This window comes from Hyposmocoma kahamanoa, unplaced genomic scaffold, assembly GCF_003589595.1.
Source record: "Hyposmocoma kahamanoa isolate Upper Pololo Valley unplaced genomic scaffold, ASM358959v1 79, whole genome shotgun sequence".
Lineage (NCBI taxonomy): Eukaryota > Metazoa > Arthropoda > Insecta > Lepidoptera > Cosmopterigidae > Hyposmocoma > Hyposmocoma kahamanoa.
In genome coordinates this window covers 11,304,186-11,324,767 of record NW_020653993.1, presented here as the reverse complement: position 1 = coordinate 11,324,767, position 20,582 = coordinate 11,304,186, and the positions used below count along the sequence as shown (strand labels likewise).

Genomic DNA, 20,582 nt, shown 5'->3' with positions numbered 1-20,582 from the left:
GAAGGGTAACGGTGGGGCTTGTAAACTTATGTCTCAGGGTGACAGTGTGGCTATTTAAAGCTCTCAGTGTCACTCTAACCAAGCAATACCAGGTGAACAACTACTACATCACTTGATATCGTAAAAATACTACAGCTAAAGTTGTAAATTACTAAATCCAAAATGCTCTGTAAACTTTTCCGAATGCTAGTTCCGATAGTAAATCAGGAGAGAGACGTCTTACGGGGATTAATGTGCTGAGTCGTGGTGACAACAGTACATATGGCGCACGTTGAAACCAATAAAGTCACTAAACGAAAAAGCTAACTGTCGGGAACTGGCAAATAAAATTTCTGAAAATAAGTTTACATTTGGAAAATCGAGATTTTCGTTTAATTTTCGTTGATTAGAACGTTCAATATATGAGCTTATTGCCAAACGTGGACCAGGGCTTAAAATGAATTATTACTGCTAAACGACGACACGACGACGACATTATTAAAACAAGAAATAAAGCAAAGAAAATTTAAACAAAACCAAAACAAATTTGTTAATACAAAATAGACAAATTGATTTAGATGACCAAAGTCTTCTTTTTTATTTCAAAGACTTGAAAACAACACAACAGGAAATCATAACAATAAACAAACAAAATAATAACTTACAAAGGAGCACAGTGGGCTGGGAGGCACATTTAAGACACTGAATATTTCTTTCAATTCCGAACACTTTTTAATATTTATGAAAGAAATAAGTTGAAGGTACTGGAAAATATCCGCTTTTCGACCCACTGGGGTGGAAACGTGGAATGCAATGAGCAGGGTTCCGTGGTTTTTTAAAAAATTTATGGTTTCAGAAGATGCGAGCTAGTCATTTGTAAGATACTATCAAACATGCAGGATTATATTACTAACATCTTAAGCAACAGCTTTTGTTTCATGCCTTGTAACAAAACAATATAAACAAAATTAACCAAAAATAATCTAAATTTTTATTGAATGTCAGAATGTTTAACCACGATGATATTCAATTATTTTTTGTATTAACTTTAGGCTGATAGCTGTAAAGTTACCTAGCTTGGTGACGAAATACTTTCATAGATTTCTCATAGATGGCGCTACGGCTAAAAATTCGTTGAAAACCAACTGCAAAGATGTTAGATCTTTGTATTTGGTTTTCAACACAAGCACATAGAAAGATTCGTGAGGTCCGCTGGTTCGTTCCGTGGCTTGGTTAGCACAGTTTGCTAGGGGACGTCGGTTCGAATCCGGCCGGATCAAAGGAATTTTTTCTAATTGTTTGATCTTTGTATTAATCTTTCTATTTATTTAAAATTATATATAAATAAAACTAAATAATATGACCTAGACTCCTTTTTAAAGAACTAGCCAGACGCTGTCAAAAACCGAAAATAATGACAAGATGACCTAATCCTTTTTGAAGGACTGGCCAGATGCTGTCCAAACCCGAAAATAAAGAAAAAAGAGAGGGAGGCTTTCCCAACCGCGGGACAGCTAGGCTTATTAAAAAACTCCCTCTGTGGCCGAACGGTTACCATGCCGAACTGCCACGCAGTTTCCGGGTTCGGTTCCCGTGCCGGGAGAAACATTTGTATGGCCTACATTTATTTCTCTCGTGAGTTTGGGTGTAATTTGTGGTTGTCTATGTGTGTGTCCATGGCACCCGCGATACTGGGTTTCCCTAGTGCGAAAAAAAAGATTTTGTTGTACTTTTAAATCTGTATTTTTAGCGACGCCTACCGCGTGGCTGACATTCCTAAAAATATTTTTGGTAGTCGTGCTTTATTTTGCTACTGCGCAAAGCTATCACCGTTTAGAGCGATTCATTTAAATATATTATATACGAAAGTTGTTGTCATGTAGTCCTGCGAGGTCATTAGTCTTATATTACTAATAATCCTGTACAGGTATTTCATCTAGAAAGAGCAAGGGGGCCGGTAGAATAACTCCTAAGCCGTAAAACAGTAATGTTTGAATAGAAAATCACCACACTATTTACGAATTATCAATTTCCACATAGGTCAAGACTAAAATAAACGGAAAATATTCACAAAACTCTGCTGAAAACGACAAAGTTAATTTCGCTCAGTTTTTTTCTCAATTTTCGCAAAATTGTGCTCAGATTAAACAAACGCGACTGCTATCATATTGAATAAACGTATATGTAATAATCCATGAAAATTGATGAAATCCTTGCAGGCTTTGTGACAGAGTTTTCATTGAAAATTCATTAATGTGTGTCGATAATCCGTATTGGACTGGCGTGGTCGACTGTCATACTGCATAACACCATTTTTCACCGCAGTTTCTGAAATCTCTCACCAGGATGTCACTAGCAGCTTCGAATTAACATAGATCAGTTGGTAAGAGCAATACTACGGTGCAGTATGGTCGTAGGTTCAAGCCCCATCGGGTCGAAAAGTTTTTCTATAACTTTGATCTTTGTATTAATTTTGACGAGAATTCCGATAAATTTTACAAATAAATAATTAAAGGATTTTAATATCAAATAAATTACACAATTGAAGGCTCATTCTTCAAAGCGTGTTTTGTTCGTGAAATTGGCGCCCATTAATTTTTTTTACGTTACAGTTATTTGTCCGCTTTTCCATTATGCGTGGAACCCTAAAACGAGGGTCGTTCAACAAACGACGGAGCGAACTGAAGGGCCCTCCTTAAAATAAGAGAAAAATAATTTCGCGTCCGTAGTCGAGTGAAATTTACGGTTAAAAATGAGTGTGTTCTTGTATTTTATATGCCGGCTTTCATAAATTATTAAATGTACTTTATTTTTTTCGTATTTAGCGTTAATAAATAAATTACCTCCCTTGCGCCAGTCGCTAATCGTCTACCTTTACACGCGCGCGCGATACATGCATGCGCGCCATTGCATCGATACAAACGCGCGATTGCATCACTACGCTTGGGATTTATAGGCGATTGCATCGCGGGTTTGAATCGATACAGTCGCGGGTTTGCATCGCAGATAAATGTCACCGTGTGCAACCACTCTTAAAGTCGAGAACCGTGGCCTAATTATGTAAGATTGCGTACAATACTTTTTCGACAAGTAAATAAAATAACTAAACACAACCAATATTTAATGTATATTTTGTTGAAAATCCATGGCAACAAGTTCAAATGAAAGCTAACAAACGCCACTAAACAAGGAGGGAGGAGGAGGACTATAATATTTTAACCAACCTTTTTTTTGTAAGTCAAAGTCAAAGATTATTTATTCCATAGGTAAAATAAATTTACACTTGAAAACATCACATTTAAGCTACAGCTCGTTCCCTACGCTGACCTCCCTGAGAAGAACGAGCAAGAAACTCTAGGGATTGCATTTTTCAAAAAAACTTAAATGCTATGGAATACACTTTGAATCTAATTTGTGTGGATTCTGGAGCCGTGTCGTCTTTCCATACATCTTTATCTAACACGTAGTCTTCAATTTGGTAAAATATTTTTTCGATCAAAATATTTTTAACGTAGTTTTTAAACTTAAGAAATGATAAACTTAATATGCGCTCCGGAATCTCATTGTAAAAACGTATACAGTTCCCCATAAAAGAGTTGTTTACCTAGGTAAACGAAATCGTGGTACCATGAGTTTGGACTTAGCTCTAAGGTTAATATTATGGATATCTTCTTTCTTATTGAAATTATGTATATTTTTACGGGCATATAAAATATTTGAGTAAATGTACTGTGATGCCACAGTCATGATACCAGTCTCCTTAAACTTTTCTCTGAGAGAAACCCGAGAGCCTAGACTGTACACAGATTTATACGCAGAAGATTTATTGCCCGGTCGCAAGACCTTCAGGCCAATTTAACAAAGTTTGAGTAGCATCATATTTGATATTTTAATTAGTAAAAAATACGACGTCAGTAATCGCCTACCTTTACACACACGCGCGGTTTTAAGCAGTGATGCAAACGCGATGTAAGTACGCAACTGCATCGGTATAGACGCGCGAATGCATCGCTACACTTGGGATTTATCGATTGCATCGATGCAATCGCGCGTTTGTATCGATGCAAAGATTCGACGTGATACGTGCCGTATCGAGCAGGACCGCTTTCAGAGTCAGAAAGTACAGAATAGTAGTAAAAAAATGGATCTCAAAAGTTTGTGGAATTACGTCTATTTCCCAAGTTTTGTAGAAATCGATAACCGGAAAGTGCGCTAAACTGGATTCATCACCTGGTTTGCCACTTTTAGAGCTGGAATATTTCCTTGTAATTTTCAGTCGAATTGAGAGAAAATGATATAACAATAATAGATTTAATAACCCGAAATTTTGGTTTTTTTTAGTAACATGAAATATAAATTTTATAAGATATTTCCAATATTGTAGTGTCGATCGACAATCTCTGCCTACTTCATTGGGAATCCAAAGGCGTGAGTATATGTAAAATATAAAATAGTAATCATAATTATGAAATTAGCAATTAAACTCGCTACGGAGCACAGGTCACCTTTTATCTTGTGAACTTAACATCTTTTGATGATAAACGAAAAAAAAAAACAAACAACCGTTAAAAATATTTCGTAAATAGAACCGAAAATTCTGAAATCCAATCAAGCATTCCAATTGGTAAAATGGGGATTCTCAACAACCAATTAAACGCTTCCATTCTATATCTGTCACTTCCGCGTCCGGATCCGGTGGGACTTATTAAATTCCCTTTTAAGAGGTTCGGAGTTTCGTAGTTGGTAATTAGCTTCGATGTTTTATAGCGAAGATGAATTTATTAATTTCTTATTCAATTTCGTCACGGCTTTGCTTTACTTTTGCACTAATGTAATTTAAGTTATTGAAGCGAAAAATATGTAAGCAACGTATTTTAATCACATCCTCTTCTGAAGTTGACGATGTCTAATATGACAGATCAATATTTTGGATTTTTATTTAACCTTCACTAGGCTAATTGACTTCATTATTAGGTGTTAGCTATACTCAGAAAAACGTTTTTTTTTTTTTTCTCTTAATAACAATTTCGTAAACTTTTTTAATAAACAGTTTTTCTGACAAGTTCGTAAATTGTCACGGGTCAAGTGAAAACTTTTATCGAACAGACATAATGCAAATTGTGGATACGAAAAAAACTTTTAAAATTAAACTTGTTGTTGTTTTTGTTTGTAAAATTGTAATTTTAATGGGGAATCGGTAAACTTTTCAGAAACAAAGTAACATGTGTATACTGTGTACTGTCAAAAAAATCTTTAAATTATACATACAAACAGAGTGAACTATTTGAAAACGCTGTAGGCATATGACAATTTTATTTTTCTAATTATGTTATTTATGTTGTACTTATTATAATTCGCATCCACATTTTTTTATTTTATTTGCATTGACTTACAATTGTATAGACGTTGGGTCCGCGCTAAAAAGTGTCCGAACTTATAGGGCGTTAAAATCGTATACAGAGCGTCATTCACGCTTTAGTCTTCGTTTGTTCGACTGACAGCGAAGCAAGCAAAATTAGACAGTACTGCGATGACATTACAATTTAAATTCAACGTTTTAGCTTTTTCATATTCCTTTACATGTCACTAAGTTTAAATAGGTTGACTTGAGACGTTTTTTTCGTGGTTTTTGTATTAGACCCGTCGTCCATTTATTTGTAAGTCAATGCTACATTATTATAATTTAATTACAATTCAGTTACGTGTATTACGTATCAAAATTTTTATTTTATAAGATTGTAACGTTTGTTGTAATTTAAATAAACCTTTATTATTATCGTTAAGTACATTTGAACTCGCGTTTGAAATTGAAATTACAAAGTCCATAACAAAGCTACTTTCCAAACATACTACATTTAAGTTAAACTATAGCTAGGTACATTAAAGAGGTAAAGCAATCCACGTTCAAATGTTTGTTGATACATTGTAGAGAAAATTAATCAAGTAAGTCAAGTTTTATAACTAAGTACAATTTAGGCGTATCCAATGCATCATTTGTAATCAATAGGTAGAGTAACACTCCTTGTGAAAGACGTCCAGGGAAGTATTGTCACGTTACTTATTTCAGCCGTCAAGTGGTAATGGGAGCTTTATTACGTTCCGGTTTAGAAAGCTGCTGGTGAAATTATAGACACATGGAACTTGTCAACTTATGTCACAACAGCTATAGACAGGCGTGTTGCTTACCACCAGACGCACTTGTTCGTTCCGTCACTTATAATCATATTTTTTTATTATGATAGTGACAGAATGAATAAGTCGTGCGTCTGGTGGAAAGCGACCAGTCTGACCATAAGAATTGCAGTGCCACTCAGAGCTTTAAATCGCATAGATCTGAGGGGCACTACCACTGCGCTCGGCACTCTAAGACATAAGATAAAAAGTCCCATGTGCCTGTAATGTCACTAGCACCCATATATAATACTCACATTACTGCCTGGCGGCAGAAATAGTGTATACAGTTGTATGTGCTATTATGAATGTAGCATCGAAACAGCAAAATCTGTTAAATAAGAAGAATGACGATAATCAGTTTGTTTTGCTTCATATACTGAATATGCATTAATAATAATAACGCTCACACTCAACATAGCCCCGCACTAGGGAAACCCTGTGTCGCGGGTGCCATGGACACACACATAGACAACCATAAATTACACCCAAACTCACGAGAGAAATAAATGTAGGCCATACAAATATTTCTCCCGGCCCGAGAATCGAACCTGGGACCTCTGCGTGGCAGTCCGGCATGGTAACCGTTCGGCCACGGAGGCATTACAAATTGGCTTCATATAAAAATGATGTCAAGTTACAAATATGGCTTACTGATTTTCTTACAATCTACAGTTAACAAAGTACAATATTTCAGCTGCAAAATCTGAAGTTAAACTTATAATAACTAGAAGTTTGCCCGCTCCCCTGGACAAACACAATGTATGGAAAGTACAATTACGTAACCATCTCATTACTGAGCGTAGGTCTTCTCAGAGATAATGCTATACAAGTATATGTATATTAGTAGATATATTTTAGATAGATTTTTTAATAGCAGTACAGCTTCTTGTGAAAGAGCTCATCCAGGGTAGTACTGCCACTTTATTTCTGCCACCAAGCAGTAACGTCAGCACTACTGTGTTCCGGTTTTGAAGGGTAAGGGTGCTGGTGAAATTACAGGCACATGGGACTTGTTAACTTATGTCTCAGGTTGAGGGGCGCGATGGCAGTGCCACTCAGATCTTTGCGATTTGAAGCTCTGTGTAAGATGGCAGTACTTCCCTGGACGAACTCTTCCACAAGGAGCTCTACTGTTACTTAATTTGTACAACTATGTGGTATTTAAAGTTGAATTCAACAGAAACTATGTAATACTTTGCACGCATAACACACAGAAAAGGATATAAAATGACTGTAGTAAGGCAAAACGTTCACTTGGGGTCGCTTGAGCGTAATTTCAGCCGCAGTTACCACATTGCCCCTTGGGGAACTAGTGTTATTATACCCCTATGTACGTTAATGAAAATATGGTGTTAGTCAACCTTTGCTGTCTGTTTATAATAGTACCTAGTTGGCTTGTGTTTTAATGGTGTGTAATGTCCTTGGGTTTGATTAACAGTATGTACAATTTACGTAGTGCCGCTGGTATCCACAGTTTTTGGTTCACTAGTTGGAAACCAGTTCATTATCCTAGTTGTCTGGCACGTTAATAATATTGTTATGATCTATTTTAACCGACGTCAAAAGAAGGAGGTTCTCAATTCGTATGTGTGTTTCGCAATTACTTGTGAACCGATTTTCATGATTCTTCTTTTTTTTCGGAAAGAGGGTATCTCAATATTGGTCCCATTTAAATTTGAAATAATATTCCACCTCTAAGGATGGCAAACTAGGCGATGAATCCGGTTTCGCGCACTTTCCGATAGCCGATTTCAGTAAAACTTGGTAAATAGATGTAATTCTACGAACTTTCGAGGTCGGTTTTTTCATTTCCTATGTGTAGCAAACACTAAAGCTGCTAACAGATTGATTAACCGACATAGCAACCGAGATCGACTGCATGCAGTCAATTAACTGCATATATGAAATGTTAGCAGCCTAAAACCGAAGAGCGAATCTTTTTTCTTCTTTTTTATGATACCAAGTCACAGAGCGAACTCGAGCGCCTGATGTTAAGCGACAAGCGTGTCCACAGCAGTTGCAGTGACAAAGATTTGAGGGACACTGCCACTGCGCCTGTCACCCTGAGACATACGTTGACATGTCCCTTGTGCCTATAATTTCACCAGAATTGCCCTTCAAAACAGAAAGACAGTAATTCTCACATTACTGCTTGGCGGCAGAAATATGTAAGGTGACAGTACTTCCCTGGACGAACTCTTCCACACGGAGCTCTCCAGCTACTACAGTCGAAGTTGAGACGCCTGCCTTTCAAGTAAGAGAATGCAATTTCGAGTCTTGTACGGACCTCTGCTATTAAATATTTTTAAACCACCTGCATTTTTTAACTCACAGACTCGACAGGAAATTGTATTTGTAAATCCTTCTTATTATATGAACAACAACAGGGAACCAACTTTACCCGTAATAAAATTTCCTAGAATGCCCATAAAATATGAATTGTGTTGTAACGTTTAGGAGAATGTTACTTAACAAGACATCATTAGGTATTAAGTAAACACAAAGTTAATCATCTGATGGACTTCGAGACGCTTGCGAACTCGAACATTTAAACGATTTGTAAATATTTAACTTAGAAGTTTTGTTTACTATTTTATTTTTCATTATCGTGATAGTCAATCCAATATACGTCCTATACTGCTACTACTTTGCTGACTCAGCGACCCAAAATGTGACCCAATCTCTCGTCAATTGAGGGTTTGTAGTTCGCGCAGGTCCCTGAGACGACCAACCGGTCTTCGTCCAGTAGGTCGACCCAGATAGGTTCTCTTTACGTTCCAATCCTCATCCTTTCTAAATAGACGAGCCAGCGAAGTCTGTACGCTTTGGTCTCGCCAATGATGTTTGGCTGAACGACGAGCTCTTCCATTTCAGCGTTAGTGCGAACTCTCCAGCTACCGTTCGTAAGGACGGCCCATATGACGGTCTTGTAGATTCAAATTTTGGCTTGAGGGCTCAGAAGTCTGGACACCAACACTTTGTGCACTACATCGTAGGGTGTTCTGGATGCGGATGTCTATATCCTCTTCCCTAGGGTTGGTATCTGTTATAGTGCGTATATACGTTCAAGGATTATAATAATTTGGCCTGCAATGAAATAATCCCAATTGTTTTGTCCGCACGTGAGTTAATTCCTGTCAGCGTCGTCGTGTGTGTCGCTTCAATACTTCATAACTAATCTTCTAGGCCTTGCCAGAGGCGAGAGTCTAAAATAATAAAAATGTTATATAAATAAAACACAGATTTTTGCAATTTAAAGCTCTGAGCGGTATTGCAACAGTTGTAGACAGGCGTGTCGCTTACCACCAAACGCACGACTGTTCGTCCCGTTACTTAATCTGATAAAAAAAGTGTATTGTTTCATACAATACTGATAAAATAAAGGCGTTACATGGGTAATTTTAGATTCAGGTGTTACTTTGCGGAAGTCCATGTATTAGGTAACATGTATTTACTTCCATTTTTATTTAAAAAATGAATATTAATAAATATCTATATGTATAAATTCATTAGAAGTCCTAACACTCGCCTTAAAGTTCATTGTTAAAAATATCTTTTATCTTTTGTTTTAGTGTCCAAAGAAGAAGTTAAAGAAGTGGAAAGTGCTAACGGGAACCCGAAATCGACGAGATACACTACAGTGTCAAGGTAAGATAGAACAAATTACATTTCCTATTTACTTCTTAACACTTTATGACTCTTCTTATCATCCCCTGTTACTTGATTAACAATTGTAACAGTTTAATATTGATCAAATCAAAGTTGAATAAATATAGTTTTTTTTTTCAATTGGTTACAAAATTTAAAATAGGGGCTATTCTTCACACACTCACCCTGGGAGCATACAGAATTGCGCGCAGGAAAACAAGCACGCGCAGTCGTGCGCTATTTTCTGTTTGACGTTTTTAAATTATTTTCTTTTTGCGAGCTATTGCTCGTATTCATTTTTATTACAACAGAAAAGTGTACAAGGCAATGATGAGCGAAATCACGCGATCTCTCCCTTTTCCTACTAACGTCTTTACACGCCCGCTCGATCGCGCACGTTTACTGTATCACGTGCAATATAGTGTCTGTGTAAAGCCCGCTAATAAAGGAAAATCAATCTCCAACCACTCGAGAAACTAGAAGTAGAAAATAAAACAAATAAATGAGAAAAAACAACAGTCGACTAATTTTTTCTTTTCAAATTACACCTAAAATAAATGAAGTAAAATAACGATCGGACTTGTGAAAACACGTTTCGTTATTTTGTGAATTTTAATTAAGGTTAATAAAATAATAATTACATCTTTTATTCTCAAAGAGCATAGGTCCATAGTTTGTAAGTGCTTACTAACCATACTATATTAGTAACAACTGAGTGTGGTGAACTATGTGAAGTGTACATTAAAATTTTTCAAAATCAAGACATCAAAATATTCAAAATACATAATATGAAATTCTCTGAAATAATAATCATTTAGTCAAAAGTAAAAATTTTAATTAACTAAAATTTACAATTAATAAAATAAAAAATTAAATTAGCAAATAAAATAATATTAATTTAGTGGAAAACAATTAAAATTTAAAAAATTACATGTCATAGGGAAATCCATTACATTACTATTATGTTAATAATCAATAGTCATTCGTAAAATACCTAAGTAACACATTTTCAAAAACGGTTTTTTTCTGGTGTGACAATATTGGTGTCTGGACGTGGTCCGTACTTAAGCGTCATAAGCAGGAGCTGCGTGTCACAGAAATGAAGATGCTGCGCTGGATGTGTGGAGTTTCACGGAAAGACCATGCCAGAAACTCCCGCATCCGCGGCGGCCTTCACGTCCGTGACATTGCAGATAAACTGCAAGAAAGCCGCCTACGTTGGTACGGTCACATCTTACGGAAACCGGCATGCTACGTGGAAAACAAATATCTGGCTATGCCACCTTCGCCGTGCCCCGGTAGAAGGGGCAGAACCAAGAAGTGCTGGCTTGACGTCGCCAAGGGTGATATGCGTGCCAATGGTCTCACCACTAAGGATGCCGAAGACCGTGCAAAGTGGAGGAGAAAAAGCAGGAAAGCGGACCCCGGGCGCCGCAACAACACTGCTGAGGACGCAACCGGGACAACGCTCAGATGGGAGAGAGAGAGAGAGATAGACAATATTGGTTTCTATTTAAGGGAGCACCAAGTATGTGGAAATAAGTAGCTATACACCTAAAACATTGCTTTTATGACTGTCACACTGTTATTTACCTAGCAGCCTATTTACATAGAACATATATTTACATAATTACGCAAATCTATACATTTTTTAGGTTCTTCGTCTTCAATTTGTAAAGTTATGAATGAAATATACACACTTCAAACGCGTCTAGGGCTAACGCACGTTTTTGCCAATTTCTGAAAATTAGCTTTTTTAATTGGTTTTTTTTTAACATCAAAGGATTTCTTTTGGTAAATTTTATTACATGAATTTGAAAATGAAATTGACCAAAAATACCTTATTGGTGTTATAAAAAATATATAAAATAACCTATTAGCAAAAACGTGTTTGATCTCTAGAGACTTTTGATGTGTGTACTATTTATTGATTTGAAATAATTATGTTCCCTTTTTGTCTTTGAATAAAAACAAAAACTCGAAACTTACTACTTTTTCTTAATGGTACGGAAATTTCAATTTTTCTTTATCCGGACTGACACCGGTTAATCGTTTAAGCAAATAAATTAAAAGTTACAAACGAAAGAAATAAAAAACAATAATAATAAATACCAATAAAAAAATAATAATTATTATAAAAATTACACTAATGTGACTCGTTTGTAACACTATCATTAACTAAATTCTAGCTATTTATAATAATACTACAAAAATAACAATAAATAAAAATAAAAATGTGGTTCGGTATCGATACGTTACACATTTAGAACCAATTAGAAAATATACCAACAACGAAACCAATTAGAAAATAACATAGATAACACGGAAAAGGAAATCGTGTCACATAGTGATATTTATAATTGAATTTAATCAATACATAAGCTAAAATATATTTACTATAATTTAGCCCAAAACAAACTTATACCGGGTTCACAGCATAAGGTCTGACCCGTGTCACGGGTGACAGGCACCATGAAATTAGTTCCATATTAATTTCCTTTGCTACCGAAATCAAAACCATGAGGTTTGGAACCTAGTGGAAACGGGTGTTGGGTTTCATATAGCAATACCTTAGTGTACATATATATTTAATAAAACAATAATCATGTACCAGACACCACACTAATTGCCTGCACTCAAATTAGGAAATTCTCTGAGTTATACATATAAATACAACCGTAGCATTAAAGCTCCTTGTGAAAGATTTCGTCCAGACGGTATTGTCACTTTAACTATTTTTACCACCAAACTGTAATCAATCAGTCAAATCGTTTATTTGCATAAAACATGGTGGTCATGATAACACAGTAATATACATATAAGTACAAGCATGTTTCGCCCGAAGATAATTTAGGCATGCAAAATAAATGAAAAATAGGTCGTCACATGGTTACATTTACATTATGTTCTATATAATTAATTTAAATCAAATTCTTTTACATAAAATTTATTGTAGAAATTCCCTAATACTGTAATATACTTTATTCTTTAACAATTCATATAATTTAGTCTTAAATAATGTAATGGGCAAGTGTTTAATGTCATTTGGTAATCTATTGTAAATTCTGACACACATACACAAACAATTTTGATTATATTTTTCTACCTTAGGTACGTCAAAAAAAATTAGTCTTGGGATTTCTATACTTTCGATGGTTCACGTCAATACTCTTAATAAACAAATGTAAATTATTTTTCACAAAAATGCTGGCTTCATAAATATATAAGGCAGGCAGGGATAAGAAACCAAGATCTTTAAATATAGGTTTACAGGATTCAAGCGGAGTCCTACCAGTAATTGCACGTATACATTTTTTTTTGTGCAAATAACACTTTGTTTATATTCGTACCATTTCTTTTTGTGAGCGTTACTTTTTGTGAGTTTAATGTGAGCATTACTGCATTCCAGTCTTGAAGGGTAAGAATGAAATGTAATGAAATTAAATTAAATTAAATATTTATTCGCAAGCAAACACGGTAACAAAAGATATTATTATACAAGGTATCAAGAACACGTGTTGAACCAGATACTAGCACGCAAATATTAAAATAAATTGAAGTTAAATATAAATATAAATTAAAATTATATAATTTGTCAAATAAGCAATGTCTAATAAAATTACGTAAAAATGCCAATAAATAGCAACAGCAATAAAATCGTAAATTAAACAATATCAATTAAGTAAGAACAGCACTAGTATAAACAAAATGTCAATTTCTTTTTATTATTAAAAAATCTTTGAACACAGATCACATAGCAAATCAAATAACTTTTTTTAAATATTTTTATAGGTAAATCTGCGACAGCTGCAGGCAAAGCATTATATATTTGTATGGACACGTTATAGCAATTCCTATCTGCTGATGATGATACTTCCTTATTATTTAAAGTTAAAAGGCACCAATGTTGCTACGACGATGTGAACAATGCTATATCAAAAGTAGTTGATTGGTTTGCTGTTAATAACCTACTTCTTAATGAGAAAAAAACAAATTGTGTGAAATTTACATTACCCAATGTTAGAGAGACGGTTACAAACATTGTAGTTAGAAACGAAAAATTTAATCTTGTGGATACAGTTGTATTTCTAGGTATAACATTAGATGCTAAATTGCAATGGGGTCCCCATATAAGTAAGTTATCAAAACGGCTCGGCTCTGCAGTGTACGCGATTAAAAAATAAGGAAACTTTCAGACGTCGAAACCGCTAGATTGGTTTACTTCAGCTACTCTCACAGTCTAATAACATACGGCATTTTGCTTTGGGGTAATGCCGCCGGTATCAATAGAATCTTTGTCCTGCAGAAACGTGCAGTTAGGGCAATTTACAAACTGGGCCCCAAAGTATCTTTGAGAGATAAATTTAAGGAAATTAACATTCTTACACTAGCCTCACAGTACATTTATGAAAATGTAATTTATGTTAAAAGGAATAGTAATTTCTTTATGAAAAATAGTGACAGACATAACATTAATACGAGGAATAAAAATAAAGTAGCTTTTCTTGATAGTCGTCTTCACAAAGTCAAAAAATCATTTAAGGGGCAATGTATACGCTTCTATAACAAGATTCCGGTTGATATACAAAATTTGCCTTTCACGAGGTTTAAAACTATAGTGAAACAAAAACTTTATACTAAAGGTTATTATACAATTTCTGCGTACTTGGATGACAAAAATCCGTGGTAGTAACCCGTTAAGCTCATGGAGGTAGTCTCGATCTCTGATGTTTCAAATAAAAAAAAACATTGTAAATGTTATTTACAAAGGGCAACCCGTAGAGTTTCTTGCTCATTCTTCTCAGGGGAATCTGCCTTACGAATGAGCGGTAGAGTTTAACCATTGTAACGATTTCAAGTGTAATAATGCTTACCTATGAAATAAAGATTATTTTGAATTTTGAATTTGAATTTTATAAAAGCAAGCAGTCTTAGCTTTGCACATACTGAATCAACTTGTGGTTTCCATGTCAGTTGAAAGTCCAATACTAGGCAGAGAAAATTGCTGGATGAACATTCTACAATTTCATCTCCATTACAACTTACAAAGAGTGTCTGGGGCTTTCCATTATAATTATAACATTGTATGAGCTTTGTTTTTGAAACGTTTCCTTTCAGATTATTTCTCTTAAGCCAGTCAATAATATTACATAACCGCTCACGCGATACATGCAGCCGTAGACGCATACCACACCTAGAGGTGCCGGTGATGATTTTATACCGATTTATCCGGATATCGAAGTTGTAACAGGTAAAAGAACTAATATTAATTGCTATTTCGGTAACTACTCTAGCAAACCATAAAGTTTTTAATGCCTGGGTCTGTCATTGAAAAAAATAAACAACTTCAAAAATACGTCGCGACTATCGTGTGTGTTATTGTTTGGGCTGGTGATTTCGGTGTTTATTTATTGAAAACATACCGTCAGTAGCGTTTTTTAAGTTTACCCTGAATATGAATGTTTATAAACTATAGTTTAAGGAGTAATTTCATGGTAATCGTTAGAACCACTCAAACGGAATATTATCATATTTATCCAAGTACACCAAAAATTTAATTAGTGCTTTTTAAATGCAGGATTTGCGGTGTATTACTGCATTTTATTTGAGATGTTTTTGTTGGTAGTACGGAGGGTATTTATTTAGCAATGCAGAATAATAACTTTTATTTATAAAAACTAGTATTTAAACTGAATCCTTTTCTAATTTGCGAAACCAAATAGCCGCCATTTTGCGGTAGGAGGAGCGCATCGCGTGAGCGGTTAGAGTGTCATTTATTTCTTTTTCATAATCTACGAGTATGTCAGAATTCAAGAATGTTGTCAGAAATGTTGGTGAAATTACAGGCACATGTGTGAACTTATGTCTCAGGGTGACGGGCGCAATAGCGGTGCCCTGTGGCACTACAACTCTATGGAGAAGTGTGTCGCTTACCACCAAGCACACGACTTCTTGGTATCATAAAAAAAGAATCCCACTAGATGCAGGCAGCATTAGACCGTTCGTTGTTCAAACCTTTGGGGAGGCCTGTCTCCAGTAGTAGATGTCTTTCAGTTGAAATGATAACGATGAACCATTGTTAAAGCCACTACTGTTTTAACCCATTAACGCCCAAATACAAATTAGCGTTAAAAAAAGTAAAATTTTTTTGTGAACTTTTTAAGAAAATGGCCTACTTATGAGAAAATTATGAAGAAAAAAATTTTTTATTTTATTTTATATGAAAAAAAATTGCTGTCCTCAAATGGGGACAATGGGCTCAAACGGTGTCAAAAAAATTTGTCGGTGCGCTGTCAATGCGCTCATTTGTGGCTCAACAGCTATTTGCACATCGTAACGGTTAAGCCAACTTCTGAACGTGGGGATCATCACCAATGTACTGTAGATTTAGCACCAAAGAAGCTGCTGGATGTAAACTTTGAGTATTTGTGTCTCGAATAGAGACGTGATGTAACCGTTAAACTGCTGTAGCTGATCTAGCTTCGTCTCATTGGTCAGGAGGTGTAAACGCCGTGTATTAGCTAGGGCTAGGTCCAGCTTGTAGCGGAACAAAAGACACCACCAGTTTTTGCCTCGAATGGCAGTGCGATACAAAAATATTCGTCAGCTTGATTTATCCTGCTGGTACGTTTGAAATCACGCGGGATACCTTTTTGTTTTTTCACAGCGCTTCATCTTTTTATTTCCACCAGGGAAAGGACATTATCATAATCAGAGCTCATCGTGCAAATACTATTGTCAAGCCATAGAACGAACAGAATTTGGTTGATTGGGTAAAATCGATAGTCATAATTGGCACGGTTTTACTCTTCATGTGTATTACAAATCTGGCACTAGTAGATATTTCTTAGTTTTTCCTTTGCAGACAGTTTCAGTTGTTCGATTACCAGTTTGCCGTAGATTATTAGATCTCGATACATAAGTATAGTACTTCTACGTCGTTGAGCGCACTACCCTCTAAATCTATCTCCACATCATGGTCTTTCTCATCCATTACAGCTTCAATAGCTTTCTGAAGCCCATAGTAATGATTGTGGCTGCCAAATACCCGTCATTATTTCGTTAAAAATTACTTATAGATGAAAAACTAATAAACTACCCCATATGCGCCCAATGGCCCCAATTGGGAACACTATTATATACAACCGTCTGAAGTTGTCAAAACACTATTTAACTCAATTATATAATTTTTATTTTATAGTATACGAATATATTTCAACAATATATGGAAGGAAATAAATAAATTGTTGGTAATAACATACAGGAAAAACAACTAACTTTAGCGTTTCACGTGTGCGTAAATTAACCCCGCAAAAGGAACAGTAAAACCACTTTTATTTAATTCTAAACAATTTAAAAAAAATAAAATCATGATTCACTATTTTACTTTGCACTTACACTTTTGTAATGAGTATTAACAGTAATATAAAAAAACGGGTACTCAAAGTAGTGTCCTCGATTGGGCACGGCGGGCGCAAATGGGTTAACAAAACGATGAATAATGAATATTCGTTATAAATCCTAAAGTACAAAACCTGCAAACCGACGTGTGAATAAGCCTTGCAAATGTGTTTTAAACTGTCTGACGTAGGGGACCCGCGCTCAGCAGTTACAGCTTCCTCACGTACGGGTACAGTCGTCAGAGCAAACTGTCAGGCAACTAAATAAATAAATCTGACGCCAGCGTCATTGCTCGCGACATCAATTTCAAACTTTCCCGGAGTTTCGTCCCTCTGTCATGTGTTTGTTACGTTGGTAATGAGTTGCTGGATGTGACTTCCGAATTCACGGAACTAATGATAGCTAGTTTAGTTATTGTTACATATACAGGAAAAACAGAAGGGAAACCGTTTACGTTGATATGGCCACTTAATGCGCATAGGATGACAGCCATATGATTAAAACATCTAGTCGTTGGAATCTGAAACCACTGGAAGACGACCAAGCTGACCACAGATCACTTCAATTCGAACCGTCCAAAGAGACATGAAGACGGTAAGTGGCGACACGTGAAAATTGTCTTTAGTAACGCCGGAGCAAAACAGAAAACACTGGCCTTAACAAGTGGCGCATTGGCGACAATTAAACACAGCACTTATTAACACGTAAAATTAAGCACAAAATGTAATAAATAACTTTAAAATATTTGATAATACGTGGAAAACTTTAGGCAAGCCGGTGGGAATATATAGACGCCTCGCCACTGATGGGTATTGACCTTGAGCTTACGTAAAGGCGCCCGGAGTAGCGAAGGCGGACAAGGAGAGCCGACCCCTAAAGAAACGAGACTTGGTTTCTGGGATGTTAAATGTCGAGATCTTGGGTGCAATGTTAATACATATAGTATTTCCATCATCCAGGGACCGACAAGGAATGGGCACCATACAGACATCCGTTCAGCTCTAAAAACCATCATGTGTTTTTTTTTCTTGATGGCAAGCGACGGGACGAACAAGTTGTGCGCTTGGTGGTAAGCGACATGCCTACCCGTAACAATTGCAGTGCTGCAGAGCTTCAATTGACAAAGATCTGAAGGACAATGACACAGCGCCTGGCACATCGAGACAAAAGTTTACAAAGCCATGTGCCTGTAATTTCACAGTATCCTTACCCTTCGAAACTGGAACGCAGTAATGCTAACATTACTGCTTGACGGCAGAAATAGGTAATGTGTCAGTACTTCTCTGGACGAACTCTTTCACAAGGAGCTCTACGGCTACTATTGGCATAATTATTTATTTCCATCGCATGCCACATCCAGTTTAAAAACATCAACGCGTTTCACAATTCGCGTCAAGTTGTGACATTTTGTAAAAAGTAATTTATGTTTTGCATGTTTGTATGTGATTCGGAACTCTGTATAATATTTTCAAATGCAAATTACGGAGACCTGTTTTGTATTTTGAAAGGCAGGATATCACTTATGAATACTTATCATTTCTCGAATGCCGGAATGTTGAATGAGAAAGCGAGGCCTGCCAAGGAAGAGGTAAATAACGAATTGATCGAATTCCATGGGGAATAAAAGGATGCGAATGATGGGAAAAATGGGAAGGTATTTGCCCACCAATGGAACGATATAGGTAATAAAAATCCTGTTTAATAATGCTTTAGACTGTAAACAAGAAAACTGCCGGGTTCGGGTAATGTTTCATGTCTATGTTATAATAATGAAGATGATGTAGATGATATTTGTTTACTTCTCGCACAATTTTTTTTTATTAAGAGTTTTGGCTTAGATACAACTCCTTTGCGCCATGTCTTCGTTTAATTATCGGGATCCACAGTAATATTTTCTATTATGTTTTTATTTTCACTTAAATCACATTATCTTCTATCACTTTAAACAAAAACTTTGAATTCGCAATTATTGGAATTTTTAAGATAAAGTCTTTTGTAATTTGGTTTCAAATAAGAATATAGTTCTAACTTTCTTCATCACTATTTCTTTCTTCGTTTTTTCTTCGTAATATACTTAAAATTAAAATAATCTTTGTAAAAGCTGTACTTGTAACTTCAAAAGCCCCCCCTTTTTTTTATCTCACACAATAAATAATTACAAACGAATAGTGTATGTGCCAATACTATGATTCTTATCGTATTGATGGCCCAGAACTCAGCCACGCCAACCGCATCACTAGCAGCCGCCATTAAATCCACAAGGGTGCAGGTGTTAGGGCTCATGTCACGATGTGAGATAAGCCATCGTTTGAATGTACACCGCACAAACAGTCCAGGTTAGAACCATCCGAAAATCCTCAACTGAACAAATTTTCCTTTCTCCGGCCAACCTAAGTCCGAAGTCTATTTAAAAAACGTCCGAATCGGCCACGGTGTCAGCGTATTCCCTGTTGATTATTAGATGTGGACATGAAATTATAATACGCATGTCTGTTTAATATAATAATGATGTAAAATGTTTAATAGTTTCAGATTGATAATTTATTATTCTATTGTTATTAATTGATTGATTACTCCTTGTACATGTCCGATGAGTGTTATAATTTAATTAAATTTGAGTATGTAAAATGTTGCATGCCTATTCAGGTAAAACATTGTAATAGTATGTTCCATCTTTCGCACCATGTTTTAAGCAAATAAAATCTCATTTCCTTGCAATTTTTCAAGGTGCATCGAAGACATTTTCATTCAATCATTCGTTCAAATATTATTTCCAATTACCGGAAGCTAGTCGACAGAGTTCTTTGAATTTATTTCAAACAAAAAAGGATTTAGCTGCAACATTCTTTAACAAATGAATAAGTCATCGTCAAACAGAAAAATAGTCCGTGCTTAAATGTCCTCCAGGACCCATTGTAGCGCTAAAAGCACTGCGAAGCACTTGTTTTGCGGAAATCTAACTAAATGGGGGAAAAAAACTGCATTTGCACCAGTAATAACCAGTTGGAACCGGATTGGAGGAAAAGAAATTCAAAGATTGCTTTGTTGCATCTCTTGCTTTTATATTGAGTGATAAATAACGATTCATTTTACGAGAGCTTAACAAATAGATTTTGTATAACGGCAAAAGATAGGTGAACATAGTATTTCTCTGTGTTGTGTATCGAATGGTTACAAAAAGGACCACGACATCTGATATGACCAAGGAATGGCAGTAAAATTGTCATTTAGTAAATGAAGGCACCCAACTTCATCTTAAGAATATCAAGTATTTGTACTGTGTTCTGGTGAATTTCACACTTACAAAGTCGGTATTTATTTTGTATCCAATCATATCCAACCTAAGCCATATAAATTTAGCGGCTGCCACAGTAAATTGC

At 35.7% G+C, this 20,582-nt stretch overlaps 1 protein-coding gene across 1 annotated transcript in view; it reads left to right on the top strand.

Moving 5' to 3' along the window:
* Positions 1–20,582, top strand: part of LOC113233559 (nephrin) — a 485,341-nt gene that overhangs the window by 305,440 nt on the left and 159,319 nt on the right. The window contains exon 6 of the mRNA XM_026468687.1: positions 9,726–9,801. Within this exon, the coding sequence (XP_026324472.1) occupies positions 9,726–9,801 (76 nt within the window). The remainder of the gene's footprint in view (positions 1–9,725; positions 9,802–20,582) is intronic.